Consider the following 25,001-nt stretch of genomic DNA (forward strand, 5'->3'; position numbering starts at 1 on the left):
CTCAAGTTCCTGTGAAACCCGTCCAGAGAGTTGCTGTAGGTTTTCACCCGATGCCCATATGGTAGTGTCATCAGCAAACAAAACCACTTTCACTAAATCAGAAACCTTGCATATATCATTAAGATAAGATTGTTATTCTTAATCTTCCAACTGCTTTTTGTTCAGTAAGAGGTCTCGGTGACAGTTTTGGTTGTATCTTCCAACACCACTGTTTGTTATAAAATTGCATTTATTCCGTTTTTATGTTTTTAATTCTCATGAAATGAACTGTTTTGTATAAGTTAAGTGACCAATATAATGGCTTTTTATTTTGTATTAATTTCTGGGATAAATCACCTGATGAATCAAAACGTCCATGTGCCCTACATCCACGCATATTATCCACTTTGAACGCACTGTCTTGGCGTAATTGGTTTATGGAAGCATATCTTTATGCTGCATCCTCAGATGTCAGATGACCATAGGTAACTTTTGGGAGGCGGAGGGTGGCCGGTGTTTCCCGACATGAGTCGAGTGGCTCCGAGCGTGATCAGACATGTTCCGAACATCTTCCAAATGTTGAGCCCGAGTCGTGAAGTGCTGCTCTTGAGGGGGGCGAGGTTGAAAGAGAGGGAGACGACGAGGGAGAGCACAGGCAACATTCACAGAGATTTTCTCCTCTGAAAGCATCCTGACATCTGCACGCACTGCATCCAGCTCCAGCCGGACAATTAAAGGTAAGTGAGATGCGGCGGTTTTCGTGTCCTAACGTGTGGCTATGCCCTGAATTTGGTGCGTGACGGGTTAAATTCTGCAGTTTTTCGGTTGACGCGCTTTTCGCTGCTCCAGCCCCGGGGCTCACGGATTAGACAGCTGTGAGGATTATCACCAACATTATACTGACAATGAGAAAAGGTGTGAAAAAATGTGCCTCCCCTTGACTGACTAAATGGTATTGGGATGCAGCCGATTTCGCCTTAAAGTGGTAAAAATATGCAGACTTATTTTGTAGGATGCAAGATGGCGTTAATTGTTTATTACAGCCTTATGTGCATATACATAGTTTAAATGAAAACAGGGTGGTTCAGGCTAAGTAAGATGGTCATTAGTCTAGTATAAATGAAAACCTTCAAAAACTAACTAAGCCTGTTATCACAGGAAAATAATACATTTAATAGTCCCCCTCCCCAGTATTAATAAGATACTTTAAGGAAGTTAATATTGTCCAACAGGCTAGGTGCTCTGTACACTCAACAGTATAAAGCTCCATAACATCCATTATCCGGGAGGATGCTCCAGGCTGGAGGCTCTCTCCCTGTGTCACCTCCTGCAATGTGCTGCTCACAGACTGTGGCCAGACCAGAGACCCTTGGAGACTCAATCACATGAGAGCAATGCTTTTATCAGCTGATCCAGTCCTGTCTGCATAATATCTCATTTTTACCATGAACAAAACCCACACCTTTTTTGCTCTTATCACCTGTCCTAGTGTGTTTGTCAATAGGGCTCATGCCCACTGATTTTAATGAATCTGACAGATGCAGAATCTCTTTTCCTTGTATCATCTTGTTATTGCTGTGCTGATCTGAAATACTGTATTCTGTAGAAATAGCAATCACCAAAGTGGAAAATGCACCTCATTTCAGCACCTAGAAACCCTTCATTTGTATGAAAGTCATGCACCTAAAGTAAATGCTCAGCCACTTTGTGTGTCTCTGATTGATGCCTGATTGATATTGTCTAACATGGTGAGAAGAGGGTATAATATGTGCATCTGTGAATGTTTGCATTCACCCCTAGCATGGCAACTCATCATCAGGGGGACTTTACTTCATGTACTCTTCATCACTTTTGGAAAGAAAAAGAGTAAAATGAAAAAGAAAGAGAAAATATGATGGGTAAAGATATAGAGGGTGCTTTGTAGGGTCCCCACATCTGCAGTCATTGAAGGTATTTCCGCCTCTTTAAAGCCCTCAGACAAAGACCTGTCTGTCCTTCCAGTAAGCGGGGAGTTTAGAGTTCGAAGGAACACAGGCACAGGCTTTGATTTCAGAGTGGGATGCACTGGCTTGATTATATAATGTAAGGAGGAGGACAGGATGAAAAAGACATGATAAACCGAGAGAGCCCAGTCCGGAGAGAAGTGCAAAGAACAACGGAAATGAGAGAGATGCCCTGAGATGTGTAACGAGCGACTCGGGAAGACAGGATTCACAGTGAGATGGCAAAATGTGGTGGAAAGAAAAGGAGAGATGATATTGAGATGTCAGGGACATAGAAGGTTAAGGAAGGCAGCAGAATAGGGCAGGGAGATTTGAACAGGGTTGTGATGGTGGCAGAATGTAACACTAGAAGATAGAATAGTGGCAAGAAGTGAGAAAATGGGAGAAAAAAAGCAAAGATGAGACAGAGTGTAGAATCCAGTGATGTAGAATAAATGCTGAGTGAAGCTCAGTGAAGGGAGAGAAAGTCAGGGACACAGCAGATGGCATGTTTGTGTCTCCATGGTTTACAGCCCAAAGGAATAAGTTTATAATACAGCTTATTGCGTGCTTTTATGTGCTTGCATGTTTGCACTCAGTGAGACAGACCTTATATATGTAATGTTAGTTTTGGCCTCAGATGCTCAAAATCACACTGACACAAACAAGTTTTTGGTTCATAGTCTCTGCATAGAAACGCCAGATTGGCTGATGACTCTGTGTCAGGCCTACTGTTGGGACAAGCAGATGGACCTGGTTCACTTCTCTCTTTCTTCGATCCAACCAATCCTACATCTCAGATTGCTGTATTAATTAAATGCTGAGACCTTGCAGGGGTCAGCAGTCATTTTGCAGAGGACTAAAATGAAGGTTCAAACCTCAAGAATTCCTGAAACAAAGATAGGGACTGCAGTAATACAATTACAGTGCAATTTGAGTTACAGTATATTGATGATTGTAGCAAAGGACACTGAGGGTTTGTTTGTCAGGAGACACTTTTCTGTGTGATACAGCTGTGATCCACATTTTGTTTCAGATACAATAAATTCAGTGGGCTTTTGAGCTTTCTGCCCAGAGTGTGGTGTGAGGATGTGGCGCACACAATGCAGGGGGTTGTGGAGGCCCTCTGCAAAACAGCAACTCTGGTTGTCAGTGAAATGTTGATTGTTTTCACTCAACAATAAGGAGCAATGAAGAACCATCATCTATTGTTATTCTCATGCTAGACTTAGACAAAGTAGAGCATGGATCAGGTGACATTTTCCTGTCTGAACCCGACCTGTGCCCTAGAGTGTGGCAACTGAACCCGACCTGGACCCGACCAGCTTATAATATATAATGTCCAAGCCTGACCCAAGCTACAGTGTTTTCCCCTTATCATTAAATGACTCAGATACTGTATTTGAGTGCTCTGACTGTCTAGCCTAAAGTTTGACCTATGTGTCTGAGTCTGACCTAGACCTGAACTCAATTTCTTAATGTCTGTCCAAACCCGGCCTGAACCCTCGGGTAGTTGACAGGTCCCGTCAGGCTCATTTGGAGCACCCACACTCTAATACAAAGACAGACAGGTGGCAGACTTGTAGAAAGTGAATACAGGTTTACACACAGTGTGATGATGACTTAAATCTTTGTCATTTCCTGCAGGGACAGGATGTGCTGTGATGTCAGCTGTATTACAGTGAGACACTTTAATCTTTACTGCATATTGACTATCTGGCTGCAAAGTGTGACTGAGCACTGCAGGTATTCTTTCCGAGTACCCTCCTGGGCTTTGTAAATGAAAACTGCAGCAAAATCTTTTTTTTCACAACCTCTCTTGCTTTGGTGTAGCAGAAGACACTTCACACCATTGTAACCCTCTCAGTGATGCCGTTAATTACAATTCTTCTCAGAAACAATAATAAAAACTGTGTGTCATGCAGCCTTTCTCGTACTGGACATTTCCTGTTGGAAACACAGCTAAGTCATTACTCAGATCAATAGACAATCCTTCACAGTGTTCCAGAGCCAGGTGGTTGTTGGAAACATGCACATATACTTAAGATGGAAGTGCCTCTTTAAACATGCATGCCTGTATCTATGGCCTAACATCACTGACTCATAAATCTACTCATGACCCTGATTTTAAATGAAGCTCATGCTCTTAAGTTATAAGGACACTGCACTGTCACTGCTTTTCTTAACAAAATTTGCACCACAGGCTGTTTTTTTTTTTAATTTGGGTATCTGAAGTCCAGTAATAACCTCCAGGCAATGCTAGTTAAATTGTATTTACAGGGACTGAAAGATTCTCTACATATAGTCTCTTCAGGGAGGTTTTTAAGATTTTAGTTTGATTAGATAGCCTAAATGAATTTGTGCACCTAAGGACCTTTTTCTGGTGTATAGATAACCTTGGCTGCATGCTACTTGGATGCCGCTCTGTCTGACTCTGATCACTGCAGGTGTTTCCTTTTAGTCCTCTTGGGATTTTAAAAGTGTAAACAACAGGAACGTTTCTTTTGCTCCATCCCCTTCCCTCTGATGTCTCAGCACAGAAGAAAGTCATTCACATAATCAATATCAGGGCCGCAATTAATCAGAATTCTTCTCTGAAACCTTCACAGGGTCTTTTGGAAATATTCCCACTGTTTCCTTTCCTGTTCTGAACATTTCCTGTTTGAAGCTCACCCACGAAAAGGCTTTTTTTAGGATCAGTGTAGTTTCCTACTGATCCATTATAGACAAGGCTCATTTTAGCTGGTGTTCCCTTCAAAAGAGTTTATATTGATTGTAGCAAAGGATAAATTGCATCAAAGACATTTATGTGCCTCTTGAACCTTTGTTTATTTTCTGAGCGGCATTTTGCACTTTAGATTATTGACGGTGACATTACTGAATCGAGGAGCACTTCAGAATAATGTGGCAGTTTATTGTCTTTTGGTTACTTACATTTTTCTAGTATACAAACTGACAAATAATAATAATAATACAATTTTCTTTTTCTTTCTAGGTACAAAAGAGTCAGCCAGGATGGTGACAGTCAGTGTCATCACACTCAGTTTTCTGCTCACCTTAGGTATGTTAAGAAATAACAGTCATGCTGTTATCAAGAAATATTGAAATAGTGTTTTTTTTCCACCATTGTCAATGCATAGTCTTTAGATAATTAACTGGTCAAGCTACATTGTGTTATTTACTGAGGAAACTGTTTTATTTAATAGTTTAGGGTCAGTTTAATGGTGCTGGAACAGTCAAACTGTCTAACTAACAAATCAACAAGTATCTCAGTAGCAAAACAAAAGCAGATTAATTTTACTAGAGAATAAAATGAATTAGATGTTGTACTCTGGTTTAAGTGAGGAAAAGAAAGAGTCCAAATATTACTGGTAACAATTGTATTAGTATTTTCTTTTGTCTTTGTTTATAGCTCTTTCTGCACCTGTGAACGGTAAGACTTTTATGCAACAGTGCATCACACTGTATGTACACTGAGTATATCACCCATCAGTTGTAGATTATGAGCTCTCCTTATGCTTTTATATATTTGTCAATGCTTCCTCCTTTCTTTTTTCTATCATATAATCCAGTTGTTGAAGACATGACCTTGTACCACGGGGCGAATTTCGAAATCTTTTTGCCCTCACGTGATTCAGAAGTCATGTTTCACAACAGTTCTGATCCGCGGTCGGCTGATGTGGCGCTGCTGCAGGGCGGCATTGTGGCCAACAGGCGGGCCAACCTCAGCCGCAACAGCAACCACCTCATAATATTTGCTGTGGGTGAGGGAGACGAGGGTGTGTACACAGTGAAGAGTCCAGCGAAACCAGGGGATGTCAAGCGCATTTCGCTTATAGTCCGAGGTACTGCTGACATGACATGTTAGGAATTATAATGAAGCATGGGCTCAACTGGCATGTTATGTATGTTGCACAAAGTATTTTTCATTTTATGTTCTTTTCTATTCTTACCCCACTACATTTCAGAGAGAAACATCATATTGCTTTATTTTGTTTGACAGCTAAACAAGATAATGTCGATTGTTAAAATTACACCCACTTCAACAAACTACAACAGTAAAACGAATTAATTTTATTAATCCAACATTATATTTAATAACATTACACTCAAAGTTGAAGTATGAAGTAGCTGAAAATGAAAATACTTAAGTACAGGTACCTCAAAACTATACTTAAAGCTGCAGTGCATAACTTAAGGTAGCAGTAATATCATTCTCCAAAGTGATTCAACACATAGAGGAAGGAGTGGGCTCAAACCCTACAAAGGCAACTGTAGCTACTGCAGCAATATGTAGAAGATGTGCCATATGGAGGGAGTAATGTGTTGTGAGGTGATAAAGAGTTGTGTGTGTTTGCCTGTGTGTTCTGAGAGTATGAGAGCATGCCAGAGCTGCCAGACAGTAATTATGCAGCTCTTAAACTGCCAGCCCACTCCTTTCTATGTCCCTCTCTGCTGTTTTCCTGTCTTTATCTAGTCTTTACCGTCTTTCCCTTTATTTGGTTTGTATTCCTACCCTTTCATTCCAGCTGCCCTGATATTTGTGGATCAGTACTTTTTGTTTCTCTGTAGTCTGTCCCCTTTGCAGCACATTTGTCTCTTTCTCTCTCCTTCACCTAAACTGTTCTTTGTTTCACTAAGATTCTTCTTCCTTGAGCTCTTCCTTTACTGAGTTTACCACCCTGCTTTTAATTTCTAGATTGCTCCAATGAGGCGATCATTAAATACGGAGACAATTACTCTATTCCACTGTTGGGAGCGACTCCACCCATTACCCTGGAATACAGAAACAGCTCTGTGGAGGCAAAGCTGACTTCTAGGTACAGTCTGCAAAATTACACTAATATTGTAACCCAAGAGACTTTGTAATGACATTTTCCTACCATGATGCACATGTGTCGACGCAGCTTGTTGCAGAATTACCACAACAGGTTAAGAAAAGGTTACCATCTTTGACTTTCCCTCCTGCAGACCAGCTGTGGTGCTGCTGACCAGTACAGGAGTATCCACGGAGGGCTACAAGGGCCGCATCAGCACCAGTGAGAAGCATGTCACCCTCAGTGCTGTCACAGGTGCAGACGAGGGTAGCTACACTGTTAGGGATGCTGAAGGTTTTATCAAAAACAAGCTTTGCCTCAACGTCAAAGGTGAGAGCACAAATGAAGACAGATAATCTGTTTCCCCCCATGTTTTACCTTTTTTTTTTCCATCAGGATGTTGTTTGTTCCCTTCTAGTTGTTGTACTCCTCCTTTTGCCATAATGGCTTTTTAAAGACCCAAACATTAATGGGCTCTAGCAGACTAATGCATTTTAGATGATCCATAGGCCTGTAAACAGAGCTGTGATGTATTTATTCTCTGTCTTACCTTCCTCTCTGTCGGTGTCAGGGCACCGAAACTTTGTGAACCTGCCGTATGGTAAAAAACTGAAGATCAGCCTGATACTCAACAGCTCCTCGGTCCATCTCTACTATACCCCAGACTATGACGGCAAAACCCGCCTGTTGCTGGATAACGGAGAATTTACAAGTGTAACTGGAGCCTCTAATTTCATTTTTGTTCCATCATTTTTGATTTTATTTATCTGTGAATTTACTTTACAGCAAAGATAGAGAAAAATTGGTATTTTTTATCTATAACAAATTTTATATATATTATATTATATATATATTCTGCATATTATTATATACTTTATATTATACAACATATAATTAAGTGCTTTTGTAAAAGATGGCAAGTTAATATATCAACATAGAGGCTGCTATTTACAAAATAAACTGTATATACAAGCATGCACTATATGTGTATTTTACAATAAACACTGTATAATTGTAGTTTTCTCATTTCCCCAGGTTTAGGTATATGATATTCTCTCACTATTTTTAAAGACCATTACCTGTAACCTGTTAAATTATTGCAGATTTGCTAATTGCTTGTGCCACTGTAAAGGGCAGACCTGTATTATAGCTGACAAATGCTGCTAATGAACATTAAACCTACTCTTGTAGCAATGAGTTTTCAGAGTTGAAGCCTTTTGTCAGCAGTTATGGGTGTTGTTATTTTATGTTCTTTATTCTGATGCATCATTCATCGATGTTATATGTATTTGGCTCTAACATGATGTAGCTGTTGGAAGTTAAGGATGTCCTTGTCTGTGTCTTTGTTCTAGGCTAAAGACGAGCTGGGTCTCAAGGATCGTCTCTTTATAGAAGGTTCATTGGTTTTTCTGGATCAGGTCAAAATTGCAGATGGAGGCCAATTCCTAATTACAGACATGCGGGGATTCAACGTGTCCATCATCAACCTGGAAGTGCAACGTAAGAATAAAAGACATGGTTGAAAAACTGACTTAAGGAGAGGTTTATGTTGCTGCCATAGCTGCTGAAGGATGGTATCAAAACAGAGCAGGGCTGAGATAATTGTTTTGTGGTGAATAAAAGAAAGATTTATCCCTTTCTTTTGTCTACTGTATTCTTGCTTTGGAATTTCAACACAACAGTGAAAGGTCAGTTGAATTATTTACTCTCCCACTCCTGTCCTTCTCTCCCCTCTTCCACCATGCCTCTATGCAGCCTACAAGCTGGAGTCACTGTATGTGGCAATCATTGCCCTGTTGGGCCTGCTGGCTTTCCTTCTGCTGCTTTGCCTGCTGTCATGCCTGATCAAAGTGAAGAAGAGGGCCAAGAGGGCTGCCGCCCTGGAGAAACTTGCTAAGAATGCTGGCAGTGAGGATGATGGAGAGGCCTTCAGACAGGTTAGAGGGACAAATATATGCCTGACAGCGTGGTGGTGATAATGATGATGATATGTATTGTGACACAATGAATGACCACTGTTTTGTGTTTCTTCATGCATCTTCGCAGGTGGTGAAGAACATCACCAAACTCAGTGAGGAATCCAAGCATTCCCAGGGTGACAATACAGAAAAATCTCAGAGCACTGAGGTGGACATTAAAGTAAGCATGTGTGATAGTTTTCTTGTAAAATGCCATCTCTGAGAGGTTTTAATAATGTCAATTTTTATGCTGTTTTCTGCGTTCAGACACCTGCAGCTTATTCAGAATGCTGCTGCTAGAGTCCACACTAAGACCAAGAAAGTGGATCACATCAGTCCAGGTCTCAGATCTTTGCAGTGGCTCCCTGTGTGACAAAGAATGGATTTTCTAATATTATTATTGGTTTATAAAGCATTAAATGGTTGAGGGCCAAATTACCTCCCTGATCTGCTTCTATGTTATAACCGTTTAGAAATCTCAGGTCTTCTGGGACAGGTCAATTGATTGTGCCCAAGTTATAACTAAACATCAAAATGCAATCTCCCAGAAAACCTGAGATCTGCTCCAACTCTCAGTTCTTTTAAATCAAGCCTGAAAACCTTTCTTTTTACTGCTGCCATTTATTAGATTAAATTTGGGTGTATACATTCATATCTTGCATTGCACTGACTTTTATTCCCCTGTTTTATTCAATTTTAGCTTATTATTATCTTCTAGTTTTTTTATTCTTCCAACACCCTATTTATATGTTCATTTTATATTACCTTGTATGTCTGTTTTATCTTCTGTAAGCACTTTGGATTTCCTTGTTGAAAAGTGCTACACAAATCAACTTGCCTTGCTGTCTGTTTGAACTTAGGGCCTAGAGATTTCTTCGAAAGAAGTTGGGGTCAGTAACCTAGAGACCAGTGACTCTGGCGTTGGCTTTAATACTGCCCTCCCACTGGACACTGACACTGATGCCCCTGATCAAATCCCTGACTCTGAGTCTGCAAGCATTTCTGTTGCTCCTGAAACTAAACCAAGTCCACCATCTGCTGCTGAGTCCAAGCCAAGTCCTCCACCAGCTGTGGATATTAAGCACAGTCCAGTAGCTGAATCTAAAGCCAGCCCAGCCCCTGAGACCAAGAAAATCCCTGATCAGCCTGTGGAAGTGAAGTTGGATGCACCCAAACCAGATGCTGTTAAGCTTAGCCCAGCTGATCCAAAGCCTGTAACCAGCACAAGCCCAGAGTCTAAACCAGCTGCTCCCAAACCCACCATCCCAACACCTGAAAGTAAGAGTGCCCTAACACCCACACCTGAGACCCCAGAACTGACCAAATCAGAACCTATTACCAATGGTACACCTGAGCCAGGCACGGATTCCAATCTAAACCCAGATCATGCTGCAATTATCGGAGGCCCAGCTCCAAAAGCAGCCCCCCCTAAAACCCCTGAAGTAGAGCTGAAATCTAGTGGTGCCGTACTAGAGGCCACCAAAGATGGCACTGTGGCTGAGGATTCAGCTACCGCTACCTGAGAACAGCCACTGTAAAAACACAAGGGAAGCCCTGCAGATCCTGTCCATCTACCATTACTGTAGACAATCGAACACCCCCTACCAAAAAATGAAGAAACCACTGAAACTGGGGCAGACTTTGGTTTAATATGTCTAATGCCTAAACATAGTATTACCTTAATAATGGTCTGTAATTAACACATAACCTTTGAGACTTTTTGATTCAGCAACACTTCACATAACAAATGCAACTTCTCCATTGTTAATCATTGTAGTTGTATACACGTTGCGGACTCTATTTTTTGGGGGGTAACTTCATGGTAAAACTGCCAGACTGCAAATGAAATCCTTTGCAGAGTTTACAACTAAAATGTTAACTGCACATAAGGTCTTTTCTAACATAATGCAATCGCCAGAAAGGTTTACAAGATTTCATTAAAACAAGAACACGCTAGAATTTCTTATTTGACATTGATTAACTGCATCTAAATGGGAAATAATGTATCATTTTTCATTTAGATGCTTGTTCCTCTATCAGCATGTAGATGAAACAAACCAAAAGCATCACATTTTCAGGCACTGGCATCTCAAACCTATTAAAATGTGTGATGTTATTTATTTGATTGGACATAATCAAAATGGAAACAAAGGCCCTTTTGAACACACAAACCACAGTCCGCTGTTAGAATGTTGTACATAGCTTTAATGTGAATGTTTTATGCTTGTGCTGGTCCTCTGGTTTCAGAAAACTCCCCACTGCATATAGAAAAAAGAACCTAACTATACTAACACTGCTGGCTATGGTGTCTATAGTGAAGATTGAGCTTCAGGCTCCCAGTGGATATCGCAGTTCATTAAATGTGTACTTTATTTTATTGACTTTGATCTGGAATTTCTGGTGGCTGTATAAAAATCCCATTACTCTTACAGTTTCATAGGAAGCTCATGTCAGATAAATTTCCACTTAATGGTACCACCATGTTCCTGTTGTATGCGGAGCTTTCCAGAGTTCAGATAGTTAAGAGTGTTCTTGCCTGTATCTTTGAATTTTTATCCTTCCCTAAGCCACTGACTTAGTGCAACATTTGGTTTTTTTGAAAATGACAGAGTAGTTCCCATATCTGGGAAAAGTCTAGATATTTATGCCTAGCACCTTGAATTGCTCCAAAATAGTCCTATGATGCCTTTATCATTGCCATGACATTATCTGTCCAGAGCCGTTCTATGTGAGTTTGAAGGTATGTGACTGTTCAGTCAACACAAATTAATCTTAGCTGAAACTCCTAGATGAGGTGTGCAGAACATTTTCATGTGACAAAATGCATGTCTCTACCTCATGTTTTAACTGACCACTAAAAAAAGCCTAGGTTTGATGCACTAAAATCAACAAAATGCATTTTGGTTTATTAAAAGAAGCACAATAATCGAGCCATGAGATTTTAATCAAACAATCGGTGAAATATAGAAAAAATACAAGAAGCATCTGGTCATTCTTTCTTTCCTGACTCGTAGAGTTTTCTTATAAGTACAGTAAATTAACACCAGGTGATATATCAGCATCTTAATAAGCCATAAGACAAGATAGATTTAGATGTCAGATTTGATACTAAGATCAACAGAAAAGTTAAACCTGAAAAATAAAAAAAAGAGAACTCAATGTGCCTCGGTGTTAAATGAACAAGCAGCATCAGACGTTCAGGTCACATGTGTTAAAAATGATTTAAAGGCATTATAATGAACACAAACACTGGAATTGCCTCATTTCCAGTCTGGATCTGTGAAGGAACCACAAACCCATTTTATCAATACTGAAAATGGTCTTTATACAGACTTAACACACACACACACACTCCAGCTTTGTAAATATAGCATGTGTATGCCGGTTTAACCTCCTTAAGACTGAATGTTTTTAATGTATCAAACAGTGTATTATACCTAATTTAAAAAAAAAGTTCCTCACAACCTTAAATGCAGAATATAAAATATATATACATACTACATACTATATACTATTTACACTAATGATCACTAACGCCTTGGACTAATTTAAAAACCAAATATTGTGAAAATCCATCAAGACTGCATTAGATCTTTTTAAAGCCATTATCTTCCATTCTAATCTGATGATTCTCACATCATACAGTATTTACATGTTGTATTGAAATGTTTAACCTATATCACTGTAAGCACTGACTGCAGCATGCCCCACAACATATCCCTAACAACAGGCTTTTATTGTCCTTTCTCTGTATGTGTGACCAGAGGTGTGCTGTTTTGTTGTTGCCATCGCTGTATGTTGGGAATTTCTGTGTTTAAGCGTGTAAACCAAGATACACGTATGTGATTTATCATTTATGACTGAGTGTGTGCGCTGAATCTATGCATAGCCAGTTTGTACAGAATGAAGCTGCTGTACTTTATGTGAGCTTCTATATCCGTTGTGAGTAAGATGTTCATGTGCCTGCTTAAATCGTATTGCAACATGGGAAAAAAAGTGCTGTGTTGAAGTGTGAATGTGTTTAAAACCACGCAAAAACAAACAAAAAAAACTATAAAAGATGTTGCAACTTCAAAATATTTGAGTGATTCTCGTCTTTGTTTTAGTGCCTAAAGCATATACGATGGATTGTCAGCCTGTATTCTGTCATTAGCCGACATTCCTAGTGGCACCTTTTTCTTAATAAGTATGATATTCTCAGATGTAGAACACTGTCTGCACACCCAACTGAGTGAAGTGATACCACAGACTGGCCTATAATATGTTAATCTGTATACAATATGTAACGTATTATACAAAAGTCATGTAAGTGATGATGAAAATCTGACTTTAAAGTTTTGCATGAGGAATGCTGAGTGTGCTTTATTTGTGAGGGTGTTAAGTTCTTGATAGCAGCAAATGAATGACAAAGCTTTGTGTGTGGGTAGCCCTCGGTGTTATGTTGTGGTTAGCAACTGATGAGAGGCTGCTATAACAGCACTTTTGTACACCATCACTACTGTGTATTGTCAGTGATTGTAAGCTGCTCAGAGTAAGTAGGGATGTGAAAGAGGCAGATACTGTGGTAGTGCGTAGGGCGAGCCTTTGGTTTACACAGTACTAGCATCTCAAATAAGGCTCAGTCTGGTGAGACTGAAGCAATCACGTGTAACCGTTTCCAAAGGGATTCTAGTATCATATCGCCCTTGATTGAACTAATTGAAGCCACAACTGTTAATACACCTCTGACACGTTTTGCACTCTATGAGTTGTCTCTGCCCTGATCCTCTCTGTTTACTTCTGCTGTTCTGGCCTGATCGTGATGTCACATGGCACATGTTCTCTCCGTCCTCCCTTTTTGCACAGCACTTCACACAGATGTTTTGTAAAGAAAGGATTTTCCCTTTATTTCATGTTTAAATGAATACTAAGAATAAACAAAAGATTATGACATTTGCTGTGTTTTTGTCTTTGTTTTCCTACTCTCTGAGAAACAAACTTGCACCAGGACAGTTGAGTCTCAGAGCCATCCATTCCAGCTCAGTGTGTTATCACACTCAATGTCAGCCTTCATTTGGTCTGAGTGTCATGCACCACTTTCTCACCCCGGGTCTAACTAATCCCACAAACATGTCATAGCAGAGCAGGCACCACAAAAATATTTATAATCAGACCAAAGGTAAAGACTCCTGCTATGGACCATGAAGCTCACTTGAACAATTAAGTGATTAATTATAAATTTTTATCAACTTGACCAGTTGTTTCAGTTCCAAATGTATTAATAAGTCTACACATACTAAAAGAACAGTTTGTATTATAAATCTCTACTCATCATCAGTGTTCAACCTGCTGCGAGCAGTTTTGTACCATAGTAAATGGTTAAAGACTTTAATTAGCTCTGTGTTCTTTCCTTCATCTGTGTCACATGGATTATAGAAGGGAAACACAGGAACCATGACTGTTCCCTTGGTGAAGGTGTAGATTGGTTCCATGGTAACAGCATTATAGAAAGACATCTCCTCCTTTTCACAGTCTAAAAACACTCCGATGTGGACCACGTGGACAAACATGTTGACTTTAGTTGGTTTTGGGTCAGTGCACGCCAGGAGAGATCCATCCTTCAGGGCCAGGGTCCAGAGGCCACTGAATGTGTCTGTAGCAGCCATCTCCCTTCTTGGTGCCACACCCAATCTCCATGCTGCCTTCTGGCCCACCTTCACCTCCCAGTAGTATCACCATGTGGTGAAGACATGACTGCCCAACACACAGTAATAGTAGTGGAACCATTGTGAGTTGGCCTGGCAATCCTTTGTGTCTTTATCCTTCTCAAACCATGCAGACGTGCAAGACTGGGGCAAGTTAAGGTTAGCTGTCTCAGGGTCAAAGGTCATTGGTGTAAGCTTTGTAGACAAACTGAGATAAAGAATGGTGAGTTCTCTGGTGTTTTGCATGTGTTGTATTACATAGATAAGCATAATTGGGTAGAGGCAGCCTTTGATATGTTTCCATATTTTGTACTGTTTGGGCCCCACAAACTGATCCGAGTGCACCTTGATGTTCACCTCAGCGGTAAGGACAAAACTGACCTGAGACCTGCTTGGACAAAATGAGAAAAGGGGGGTTATGAATGATGGACAATAGAATGTCAACACTGGTAGACACACCACAGTGAGGCTCAGTGTTGGGTTGATATGCAAGCAATAAGAGGGAACACCAACATGCATTACAACATATTATTAATGAGCTGGAATTAAGAGTGCAGATAATTATAAAACAGTTAGTTGGGTAAAACACCATGATAAAACCTGCCTTTTTTATAAGATCCTGAATTTCCCTTGATGAGAGAAGCACTTTAGGGAAGCTGGTTTTAATCAGGCAAAATAAGAGTATACAGGTAGACTGTGTCAAAATGACCAGGTGTGAAAGGAGGAAGGAACTGTTCAACAACACACACAGTTGTCTTTGTTTGGTTGCCAGCTATCACCTCAGCTATGTTGGGTGCCTTTTGCTGTCCACTCCTATTTGCTGACTAATGGGTTGACTGCATTTTGTTCATTAACTCTAAAATGAGAAATTTATTTTGACTTGCAAAACCAGGCAAGTCAACTGTTTATACGATCAGTGTCTATAACTAATCAAATAAGTGCCAAGTAGCTGACAGAGTTACTCTGCAGTTCTACGATCGGGTCCCTTTTAGGTAAACCTGCTGAGTCACATTGTTTCCCAGCAGCTCCAAGCTTAAAGAAATTCAAAGAGGAAGAACAATTATAGAGAGTTATTTTAAGAAGTCACAAGTAAAGTGAGCAAAGTGTTATCCTAAACCCAGGGGGACCCTAGACCCTGGATAAAGCCATTGGTTCTGCTCTGGTGTTGTGCAAGGACATTTACAGAATGTTTTATGTGGTCCTTGTGAGTCTCTGCCTTATCATCTCCCTCCACTCACACATTAGTTTATATTTTTTTAAAAAGATAATGATTAACAGTACTTCTACTTTCACTGACTCTAATTACATCTTTCTCTCTGCTTCTTTATATTCATCTACATGGTGTTTCATTCTTTTAATAGCCTGGACAAGCCTTTCCTGTACCATACACACACAGGGGAGGGATAATTGTGAGAAATACACATGAAACAGAAATATCACTGATTTAATATCCTGCAAAATATATCTCATGTCAGCAGCAGGTGAAAATCACAAACCATGAAGCTTACCTTGTGATCCCGGAGAGGGCTTTTGTTTCAGTTGTTGGTGGGTTTGGTGTGGTTTTGGTACATCACATGTTTCTGCAGATAGGACAAAATAGATGTTGAGAGGAATATAGAGAAAGTGTAATAAAAATGCTGGTGGGAATAAGAGTGAGGGGCAAAGTGAAGGACATGAAAGCAGAGTACGGAGAGGGAGAGGTAGAAGAAGAGAGAGTGCGGGAGGGAAAAAACATCCCTGTAGAATGGAAACAACAGGCAGACTATGATCAGACTAATAGAACAACAATGACATACATTCAATCAGAAAATTAATAAGAAAATGTACTGACAAGCACAGATCCACAACGTGACTTGAGAATATATGGAACCATTAAAAGTAGAGGAGAGAAAGGAAGGACTGGCTGACAGTTGTCTGTAGCTGTCAGGAGAGCTTGCTGGCTGGGTGGCTGGCAGCAACAATTTATGGCAGCAGTCACAGGAGAATCTATTTCTGTCTGCCAGTGTCTTCGGAAACAAAACAGAATCTGGCTGTGGCGAGAGGCAGCCAGTCAGTAAGATTCTGTGTTTCATATCTGCAGTTCTTTTACCTGGAAGGGAAATAATACATGTTTATTTTGTCATGGTGGCTCGCTAATGTCTGTAGGATGAGAGGATCCAGTGCAGTACCTGGAGCTATAACTTGGAGCAAAACTATTATTGTGTTTGCTTTAATAGCTGCACAAGAGGATGCTGTTTAGCCATCGCTGCTGGGTGTTATACGGTGTGAAAAGTGGGAACTTGTCTTTATATGTGCCGTCGGCATTTCTGCTTTCCTTTCTTCCAGGAGTATATCTGCACCCCACTGCCACAAGTCTCTTCTCTCTTTTTAAGCAGCCTTGGGTCTGATCACTTAATCTAAACTATTTCTACCTCTTTCTTTGTCTCTGCCTGTCTCCCACTTATCTTCCATCACCTCTGCACACAGAGACACACAGCGGGGTATGGCCTTGTGTATGTGCACTGAAGCAACGTATCTCATCTCTGCAAATGTTTCTCATCTATAATTCATGGTACTGGGACCTGGCTGGCAAGTGACTATGCTGAGCTATGAGTTGCAGTACAGTATGCGGCAGGTGGAGGACACACTGACAGGATAACTCAATGAACCACAAAGCCCCACTGCATTAAGTCATGAAAGCATGCACAGCAATACCTGAGTGACAATCAAATCTGCTGTGAAACACTGTTAGCTATTAAATTTAAACATGTCCTTATGTTTTTATTAAGTTGGATGTCTTTAATTCAAAAGAAAATTATAGTTTATTAATACCTAACAATTCTATATTCAGAGCATGTGAATTTGACTTTTGATGATAATGACAATGTCCCTGCAGGGCGCTGCTCTGGCCATCAGGGGCAACTTGGGGTCCAGTGTCTTGACCTGGGACGCTTTTACATATGGACTGCAGGCACCGCAAATCAAACCTCCAACCTTTCGGTTGGGAGATGACTGCTCTTATACTGGCATACAGAAATGTAATCAGATTACTATAAACAGACACACAAGACAAAACATAGGCAATGGAAAATATACAGAAAAAATAACAAATCTGATTGTCAGTTGGGCTGGCTGTGGCTCACGAGGTAGGGCAGTCGTCTCCTAACCAGCAAGTTGGTGGTTTGACTCCCGGTCTCCCCGCATGCCTAAGTGTCCCTGAGCAAGACACTGAACCCAAATTGCTCCTGGTGGCTTGACTACCGCCGTTGCGTGGCAGCCTGTCGTCATCAGTGTGTGAATGGGTGAATGGTGTATGATCTCCTGTAAAGCGCTTTGGCCAGTGCAACACATTGGGGGAAAAAGCGCTATATAAATACAGTCAATTTACCATCAAAACCTTGTAACTATTAAATGGAACAAAATAAATACATATAACAAAAACACCAGACGAACCAAATATATAGACGTGTTTGCTTTTGTATAGGCTCAGTGTAATTATTCTGTGTATGCTTTTTAAAATAAAAAAAACTATCCAGGCTCCGCCCACCACGACGCATAAAAACGACGTCACGAAAGTAAACAAGAGCATGTCGCATAGACAGACTCATGCAAGAGGTATTAGTGGGTTTTCGAGGATAAAAGTAGTCATATAATTAATCAAAATAATTTTAGAATATTTGGGATAAATCGCCGTGTATATTTTCACGCATGTGAAAACAGCAGCTCTGTATCTGTAGCAAGCTGGCTATGTAAATTAATGTTTTCACTTAACGTTAGCTTAGCTAGTTTAGCATTGATTACCTTGTCCGAATTATTACACAGCGGAATAATGTTGCTTTTTCATTAACAGGCCGTGTTATGTAAAGTATCTTTAATGTAGATGTATAACTACAATTATTAGCTGACGGTAGGCTTCCCTGTTCCTTATTTGTATGCTGTTTCAGAAATGAACGGACAAGCGGACGTCGAAGTTGACTATAAACGGAAATACAAAAATCTGAAGAGGAAATTAAAATTTCTTGTTTATGTGAGTATATTATTAGTTCTGGTGACCACTGGTGGAAGGAGCACTCTGATTCTCTACTCAATTAAAAGCAGCAATACAACGGTGTAAAACACTCAGTTACAAGTGAAAGTCCTACATACACAATTTACTTAAGTAAAAGTACAAAAAGCATCGAAATATATTTAAAGAACCAAACGTAAAAGTTCTCATTATGCAGAAAAGCACATTTCACGTTGGCTATAATTACTGATGCATTATTGTGCAAATAACATTTAAATGTTGCAGCTGGGAAAGGTGGGGCTAATTTCAACTACTTTTTATGCTTATAACTTGAAATACCGATGGGTAGCTTGTGAATTTTGTTTATCAGTAAAGTCTTACGATTATACAACATTTTGTTCTGTTAATCAGATCCTGAAAAGTAAGTAGTAACCAAAGTTATCAGATAAATGTAGTTGAGTAAAAAATAAAATATATGCATATAAAATGTAGTGAAGTCAAAGAATGATGTAGCAGAAAATGAAAATGCTCAAGTACAGATACCTCAGAATTGTACTTAAGTACAGTACTTGAGTAAATATACTTAGTTGCTGTCCACCACTGCTGATGACCCTGTAGATTTGCCTGCACTCTCATGCTCACACAGAGTTTATATTGGGGTTGCTGATAATACAGGTATTTTATTCAGAGGCATTGATTTTGGTATATTTTTCTTTTGGTTGATACAGTATAATCGGTAAATATGTGATGCACAGTGAAGAGAGAGTAGAAAGCAACTGGCATGATGTGTTATGTCTTCTGATATTTCATGGCATCGTGATGACCAGTACGGCTGCACAAAGATAATGCTGACTGCCACTTTGTTACTGCAAGCAAACAGGGGACTTGGGCTGGCCTGTTGCCACTGACTATTGTACCAGTGGGTCTCAGTCAACTTGATGGCCTACATTTTTTGGCCAGGTAATAGTGTCTATGAAATCAGTGGATGTGTGTTTTTAGGATAAGTTAGGGTTGGAAAATGGTGTTGCTTGTATGGGGCCCTGAAGATTTATGATGGCTTGATGCCCCTCTTAGGGGCCAAATGATAAGTCAACAAGTTTCATTTAACCTGAGTATGGAGCATCCATAGGGATGCTCACATATTCTTTGTCACATTTAATTGTATATTGGTAACACTATCATTTTGAGAGCGATATACTGTACTTATGATATATGTATGTTTCCTAATCTGCCTGATTTTGTGTTTGGTTTCCTCTTTTAGGAACAAGAATGTTTTCAGGAGGAGCTGAGGAGAGCACAGAGAAAACTTCTCAAAGTTTCCAGGGACAAAAGGTGGGCCTGATGTGTGTGTATATTCAGATGTTTGCATGTTAAAAGGTATCATTTTGAGTGCAGTAAATAACACTATCATTCACTTGTTTTGTAGCTTCCTTCTGGACAGACTGCTACAGTATGAGAGGGTAGATGAAGACTCCTCAGGTACTTATTACACCTCATTTTCTGGTGATGAATGAAATGTTTATTGTTGAGGCATGCTTATGTCTATCTCATCTAAGTGTTGTAATTGACTGTGCTGCTGGATTGGGTTTTCTTGTCCTCTGGTACAGATTCAGATGCAACAGTTTCTTCTGAAAATAGTGAAGGGGAATTTTGTGATAATATTTAGAAATTAGACCACCTGGCTCAAGGTAACGCTTGAGTACTTTTATCAGTCAATACCCTAAGTAAGTCAGCATTTTACCTATGATCACACTTTTTCTACCTGTGGAAAGTAAACACTTTGTTAAACTTTAATGGGCCAGTTGTAGTATTAATAGCTATATGAATACGAACATAGAAAGAAACACCATGTAGTAGTATTATAATCCTGGTACTATGTTCTGTGGTACATCAGAGTATACAAGTGAAACCTTGAAAGTGTTTTGGATTGTGGGGGATGCGTGTAAAGAGTAAAAAGGTCTCTGACAACAAACCATTATTTGTATTTTAGTCTTGAATTAGTGTGTGGAAGGGTGTTACAGTTGTCTGGTAGTATCATCCAATGTATAATGAGTTATCTGTGCTGGAACTGAGACTTAAGTAAATTCAAGTTATTTGTAGATAATTATAAATAATCTTTTTTTGTTCTTATAGACTTACTGTCCAGACATTGTCATTTTCCTTGTCGTATGTTTTTCCTTGCCCACACTAAAATGCGATGCTGGAATTTTCATATTCACAAAGCCAGAATGTAGAGAAAGTCACTTTTAAATTTAGCCGACGTGATGTAGCCTATTGAAGCCGAAGCTCCAATGTGGACAAAAGATTTGGCATTGCGAGTGTTCTGGCTGTGATAGCCCGCACACTGAACCTTTCTTAATTTGTCATGTACTCTTTTCAGGCGGAGAAGTAGTCCTGGGGCGTGTCTTCCTTCATCCTCATCTCCTCATCTCTCCCTGCTGTCCCGCCCTGGGGTAAATACCCTGCAGTCATCAAGCTCTGGACCCTACCTCAACACTGTGAGTTTTCACCTCTCTTTCTTATATCTTACTATGAGTAGCAACAGCAGCATTGCTGCCACTGTCATCTCCTCATCAACAATCATAGTTCTTGTTTTGATTTGACCTTATTTATATAATTTGATTGTTTTGTCATTTTATTCACAAGTCAGTTTTATCCCTTGTTTTGTTTTGTTTTGAGTTTGACATTCATAATGGCTTTCCTGTCCTTATGTTGCTCATTCTTCTGTATATTTTTTGTGTCATGTATTTGTGTGTGTCTGTCTTTTAAATTGCTTATGCCTGTGTGCATGTGTTTGTATGGTCATTTGCAAAATTGGGCCTGCATATATGTTGGGCAGATGCCCTTTCCACCAGAGTATTTGGCTCCCTCTGCTGAACGAATGAAGAAAGAGAGAAAAACAAAGACGCCCAAAAACAGGAGAGAGACTACAGGGAAGGTGAGAGAGGAAAAGGGGGAAAACAAGATGTTCACAGGTTACAAAAAAATGATCCACATATGCTACTCACTTCTCAGATTCTGTATCTCAATGTACCATTTATAGTTGATGGCACTGTAGGGTATTTCCAGTAGGTTATGTCTTGCTCACTATTTACTGTGTATGCATGAGTGCAAGGAAGTGAAATCAGTCTCCTTTTATGTATTCCTCGAGTCCAAAAGCTCTATATTGTATTGTTGACAGGTTTTAACATAACAGGTTCGAGTCTTCATTTTTCTTATCTTCAATTAATGTAACCTGTATTAAAGTCATTTTAGGACACCAGTGTTGGAGAAAACTGAGTCCTCTTAGCCATTATAAGTTTCACACTATATGGCGCTGTAGTCAGTTTGTTTATGAGTTCACATAACATGCATCCTGATTTGTCCTAATTTACATCCATCCATACCCCTCTTTCTATCATCATGTCTCCATCCTGCTGTGTGTAATTCCTAACGTTTGTTGCATTCTGACCTCCTTTTAGGTTGTTACTCCTGTGGCAGCTAACTACCCATCAGCCCCTGCGGCGCCTCCAGCATCCAGTGGTCCCTTCAGCTGGGTTCCCAGACAGATGCTTAGTGGAGATGCACCTGAAGAGGACGGGGAGAGTGATGGAGACAGTGACAGAGGCGATGAGGACAGAGGGGAGGGGGATGAGGCCGAGCTGGTCATTGATATTCCTAATGAGTGAGCCAGACCGTGGGTTTAGTTGTAATATGAACAGGGGGTGAAGGGGTTGTACATCTGTGTGTGAAGTCACAAGACAGAAGGTGACTGAATTTATTTCTGTAGTCAGCAACCCTAATCCCACATTCTCAGAAAGGGGAGCCAAGCTGCCTCCTGTGGACGTTTGCTTAACTGCAGTATTACTGTCAAAATATGCCCTAGAGAAACACCTTTTTCAAATATTATGTTAATAAATTAATCTGAGAATGCAAAAGAACAGAAAGTGCTTTGTAACAAGCATTTAAGAAAAATCTCTACTGCCACCTGTGCGATTGGATACTTGTTACACAGGTTCAAACTGCCTGCTGATTTCTTTCTTTCTTTCTCATTCTTCTTTGTCACCACACCTGATTATGACAATAACTAGATGTGACAACATTGACAGAGTTTTTGTCTGCATTGTCTAACCACCGTTTCAGTCTTAGTATTGTTAAGCACTGCTGTCCATTAAAGCTGTTTTAGAATGACAGAGATGTTTGGAGGTTTCTTTAGTCATTCCATGCAGTTTTGCCATCTGTCACATGCATATATTGTGTTGCTCTGGGTATTTTTTAAAATCATATTGTTAAAAATCAGCGCTTCATTTTGTTCATGTACTTTGTCAGTTGTTTTTGTACTCATCAAACTGTGTATGTCAGAGAATAAAATGTAAAACTGTTTCAGATGACCTTAGGCTTTTTATATATAAAGTTTAATGTCAGATTTCATTCATAAATGTATCTAACAACATGCTGCAGTGGTAACGTTCCCTAAAACATTGGATATAGTGTCATTGTACGATTGTCTAAAAATTCTTTGTGTTTCATTTTAGACATCCAGACAGCAGTGGTAAATGTATCACTTGATGCCCCACCCTTAACTTCACACCCTAAGACTCTCGTTCCAGTCAGTCACTGAGGTATGCTGTAATCTGTGTGAATACTTACTGTATGCAAGATGTACTCGGAACATTCACAAAGTTTGAACAAGGGAAGCGCATGTAAACGTCATGTTGGTTACTGGACATGCTTTCGTTGCTTGCTTGTTCTTTCTGCAAAGGAATCATAATAGCACTATTGACTGGAGCCCCTGGGTACATTTGGCTCATGTTGGCCATAACTCGTAAGCAACATGAGTGCAGCCTGGCTGGATTCCACCTCTTCTAAATGTCAAAAAAGATTGGTAGATATTTTTCTGCTCAGTCTTACATGTGAACAGGACTAGGTTATGGGATTATAAAGAACTTTGAGTGCTAATATCATGTCTCAACAGGCAAGTGTGCTGCAATCCACAAGCCATGAAAGGGAGTGTTAGATTTCAAGAATCCTTGTGCTCTGGGTGAGACAGTGACCCATGACAGTGACATTGTCAAGTTTTAATGAGGATTTCAGGTGTAGACATTGTAATATTTTGAGCTCAGCTGACCTTCAAGTGAAAAGGTTCACTTGACTTGCATGCATTTCAAAGAAAATGTTCACTTACCAAGAATAATGGACAACAAGAGTATGTCAATCAAGCGGCTAACCTTTTGTAATGACCGTTGTTTTGGAATGCAGACTTACAGGTAATTGACAGCTTTCAGTGGGTGTTGGCCTGGCTTGTGTACCTTACAGAAATGAGATTTATATGTGTAACCATAGAGAGCAAAATGGGAGGGCTGAAGTGGATGTACAGTGCAGCCAGAGGAAGAGGGTGGGACTGACAGAGGGGGCGAGGTTTTCAGGGATAGGGAAATGAAGGAGTAAGCAAGATTGTGCCTGCACCACAGATTCACTATTTCAGAGTACAGCTGGCATTGAAAGAAGGTATAGGAGGAGAGAACAAAGAGAGAGTGAGAGGAACAGCAGGCCACCAGCAGCCAACCCTGGCTACTTTATCTTTTCCATCTATATACGGAAACCACTGGATAATTTATAAGCCTCTCCCCCTCGCTCTGCGTGAGTCTGTGTGTGAGAGGGGGGGGATTTGCCGAGCTCACCACCACCATGGTGTGGCCTGCTGCTGTGGTTGTCTGGCTGGTGGCAGCACTGGGCCCGGGCCTGTCTTTCTCGGCTGAGGACAACTCACATCCAGGCTTCAACCTCTGCAGCCACTGCTTCTATAGACAGACGCCACCTCAGGGAGCCTCTGCAGGGGAGTCACTGCACCCGCTCTGCCACAAACTGCCTGGGGGACAGACGTTTGCCACTCTGTCCAAACCGACCTGTGACACAGCTGTTTACTCCGCCTTCCATCTCAGCCACGGATGGACAGAGAGGGAAGAGCTGGTGGTAAGCACACATCATTTTACCCCACTACATTACAGATAAACAATGTATTTTTAAGTCTACATTTACACTGACAGCTATAGTTACTTTCCAAGCTAAGATTTTACATGACAAATATGATAAAGTAATGAAATAAAATGCACTGATAAAGATTTAACCCTGGTTTCCAATCCTTGGGACTGTGAATTAGCAGTTCTCTCTAAATACTGTATCTCAGATTCATTCAGATCTGTTCAAGGACCAAATTTATCCAGCATTTCACAAAGAAGCATAAATTATAGAAATGCAAATCTTTGTAACAGGACTTTGAACTTAACAATTTTATTCTCTTGTGCCATTCATCAGCTCACAACCCCAAGCTTTCTCTTCAGGCCCTTAGGACTGAGCCCAACCCTTAGGTTGGGAACCATAGGGCTAAACTACCTAAATGTATATAAATCAGCCCCGCCTCAATCCCCTCAGCTACACCAGAATACTGCATTTTTCTGCAGTACCTTTACTTGATTCTTTATAATGTCACAATTATTTTAATTAAGTCCATCCATCCATTTTCCTTTGCTTATCTGGAACCGGGTCGCGGTGCCAGCAGTCTGAGCAAAGATGCCCAGACTTCCCTCTCTCCAGACACTTCCTCCAGCTCCTCCGGG

At 40.3% G+C, this 25,001-nt stretch overlaps 3 protein-coding genes across 5 annotated transcripts in view; all 3 read left to right on the plus strand.

Annotated features, from left to right (window-relative positions):
• The first annotated feature begins 466 nt into the window (after positions 1–466).
• LOC109966166 (uncharacterized) lies at positions 467–13,668 on the plus strand. The gene is made up of 11 exons (XM_020610814.1): positions 467–716; positions 4,957–5,022; positions 5,374–5,394; positions 5,534–5,806; positions 6,661–6,781; positions 6,933–7,108; positions 7,350–7,492; positions 8,131–8,278; positions 8,534–8,715; positions 8,825–8,917; positions 9,597–13,668. Exons 2-11 carry the CDS (start codon positions 4,977–4,979, stop codon positions 10,257–10,259), a joined length of 1,866 nt encoding a protein of 621 aa, XP_020466470.1. The 5' UTR covers positions 467–716; positions 4,957–4,976; the 3' UTR covers positions 10,260–13,668.
• A 4,279-nt stretch (positions 13,669–17,947) lies between these two features.
• On the plus strand, positions 17,948–22,702 carry ino80e (INO80 complex subunit E). Its single transcript, XM_020610847.1, has 8 exons — positions 17,948–18,014; positions 18,344–18,426; positions 19,667–19,737; positions 19,832–19,884; positions 20,013–20,057; positions 20,764–20,903; positions 21,245–21,343; positions 21,867–22,702. The coding sequence occupies exons 1-8, from the start codon at positions 17,987–17,989 to the stop codon at positions 22,071–22,073; spliced, it is 726 nt and encodes a 241-aa protein (XP_020466503.1). The 5' UTR covers positions 17,948–17,986; the 3' UTR covers positions 22,074–22,702.
• A 142-nt stretch (positions 22,703–22,844) lies between these two features.
• LOC109966167 (uncharacterized) overlaps positions 22,845–25,001 on the plus strand; it is a 6,001-nt gene continuing 3,844 nt past the window's right edge. For all 3 annotated transcript variants that reach the window (XM_020610817.1, XM_020610815.1, XM_020610816.1), the window contains exon 1: positions 22,845–24,357. In XM_020610817.1, the coding sequence (XP_020466473.1) occupies positions 24,073–24,357 (285 nt within the window). In that variant the 5' untranslated portion in view covers positions 22,845–24,072. The remainder of the gene's footprint in view (positions 24,358–25,001) is intronic.

This window comes from Monopterus albus, unplaced genomic scaffold, assembly GCF_001952655.1.
Source record: "Monopterus albus unplaced genomic scaffold, M_albus_1.0 scaffold107.1, whole genome shotgun sequence".
Taxonomy (NCBI): Eukaryota; Metazoa; Chordata; class Actinopteri; order Synbranchiformes; family Synbranchidae; genus Monopterus; species Monopterus albus.

Excerpts from the sequence above, each read along its gene's own strand:
- LOC109966166 (XM_020610814.1), top strand. The coding sequence starts at position 4,977 with ATGGTGACAGTCAGTGTCATCACACTCAGTTTTCTGCTCACCTTAG. Across the intron at positions 5,807-6,660 it reads CATTTCGCTTATAGTCCGAG|ATTGCTCCAATGAGGCGATC; the intron begins GTACTGCTGACA and ends TTTAATTTCTAG. Across the intron at positions 7,109-7,349 it reads GCTTTGCCTCAACGTCAAAG|GGCACCGAAACTTTGTGAAC; the intron begins GTGAGAGCACAA and ends TGTCGGTGTCAG.
- ino80e (XM_020610847.1), top strand. The coding sequence starts at position 17,987 with ATGTCGCATAGACAGACTCATGCAAGAG. Across the intron at positions 18,427-19,666 it reads AATTAAAATTTCTTGTTTAT|GAACAAGAATGTTTTCAGGA; the intron begins GTGAGTATATTA and ends TTCCTCTTTTAG. Across the intron at positions 21,344-21,866 it reads GGAGAGAGACTACAGGGAAG|GTTGTTACTCCTGTGGCAGC; the intron begins GTGAGAGAGGAA and ends ACCTCCTTTTAG.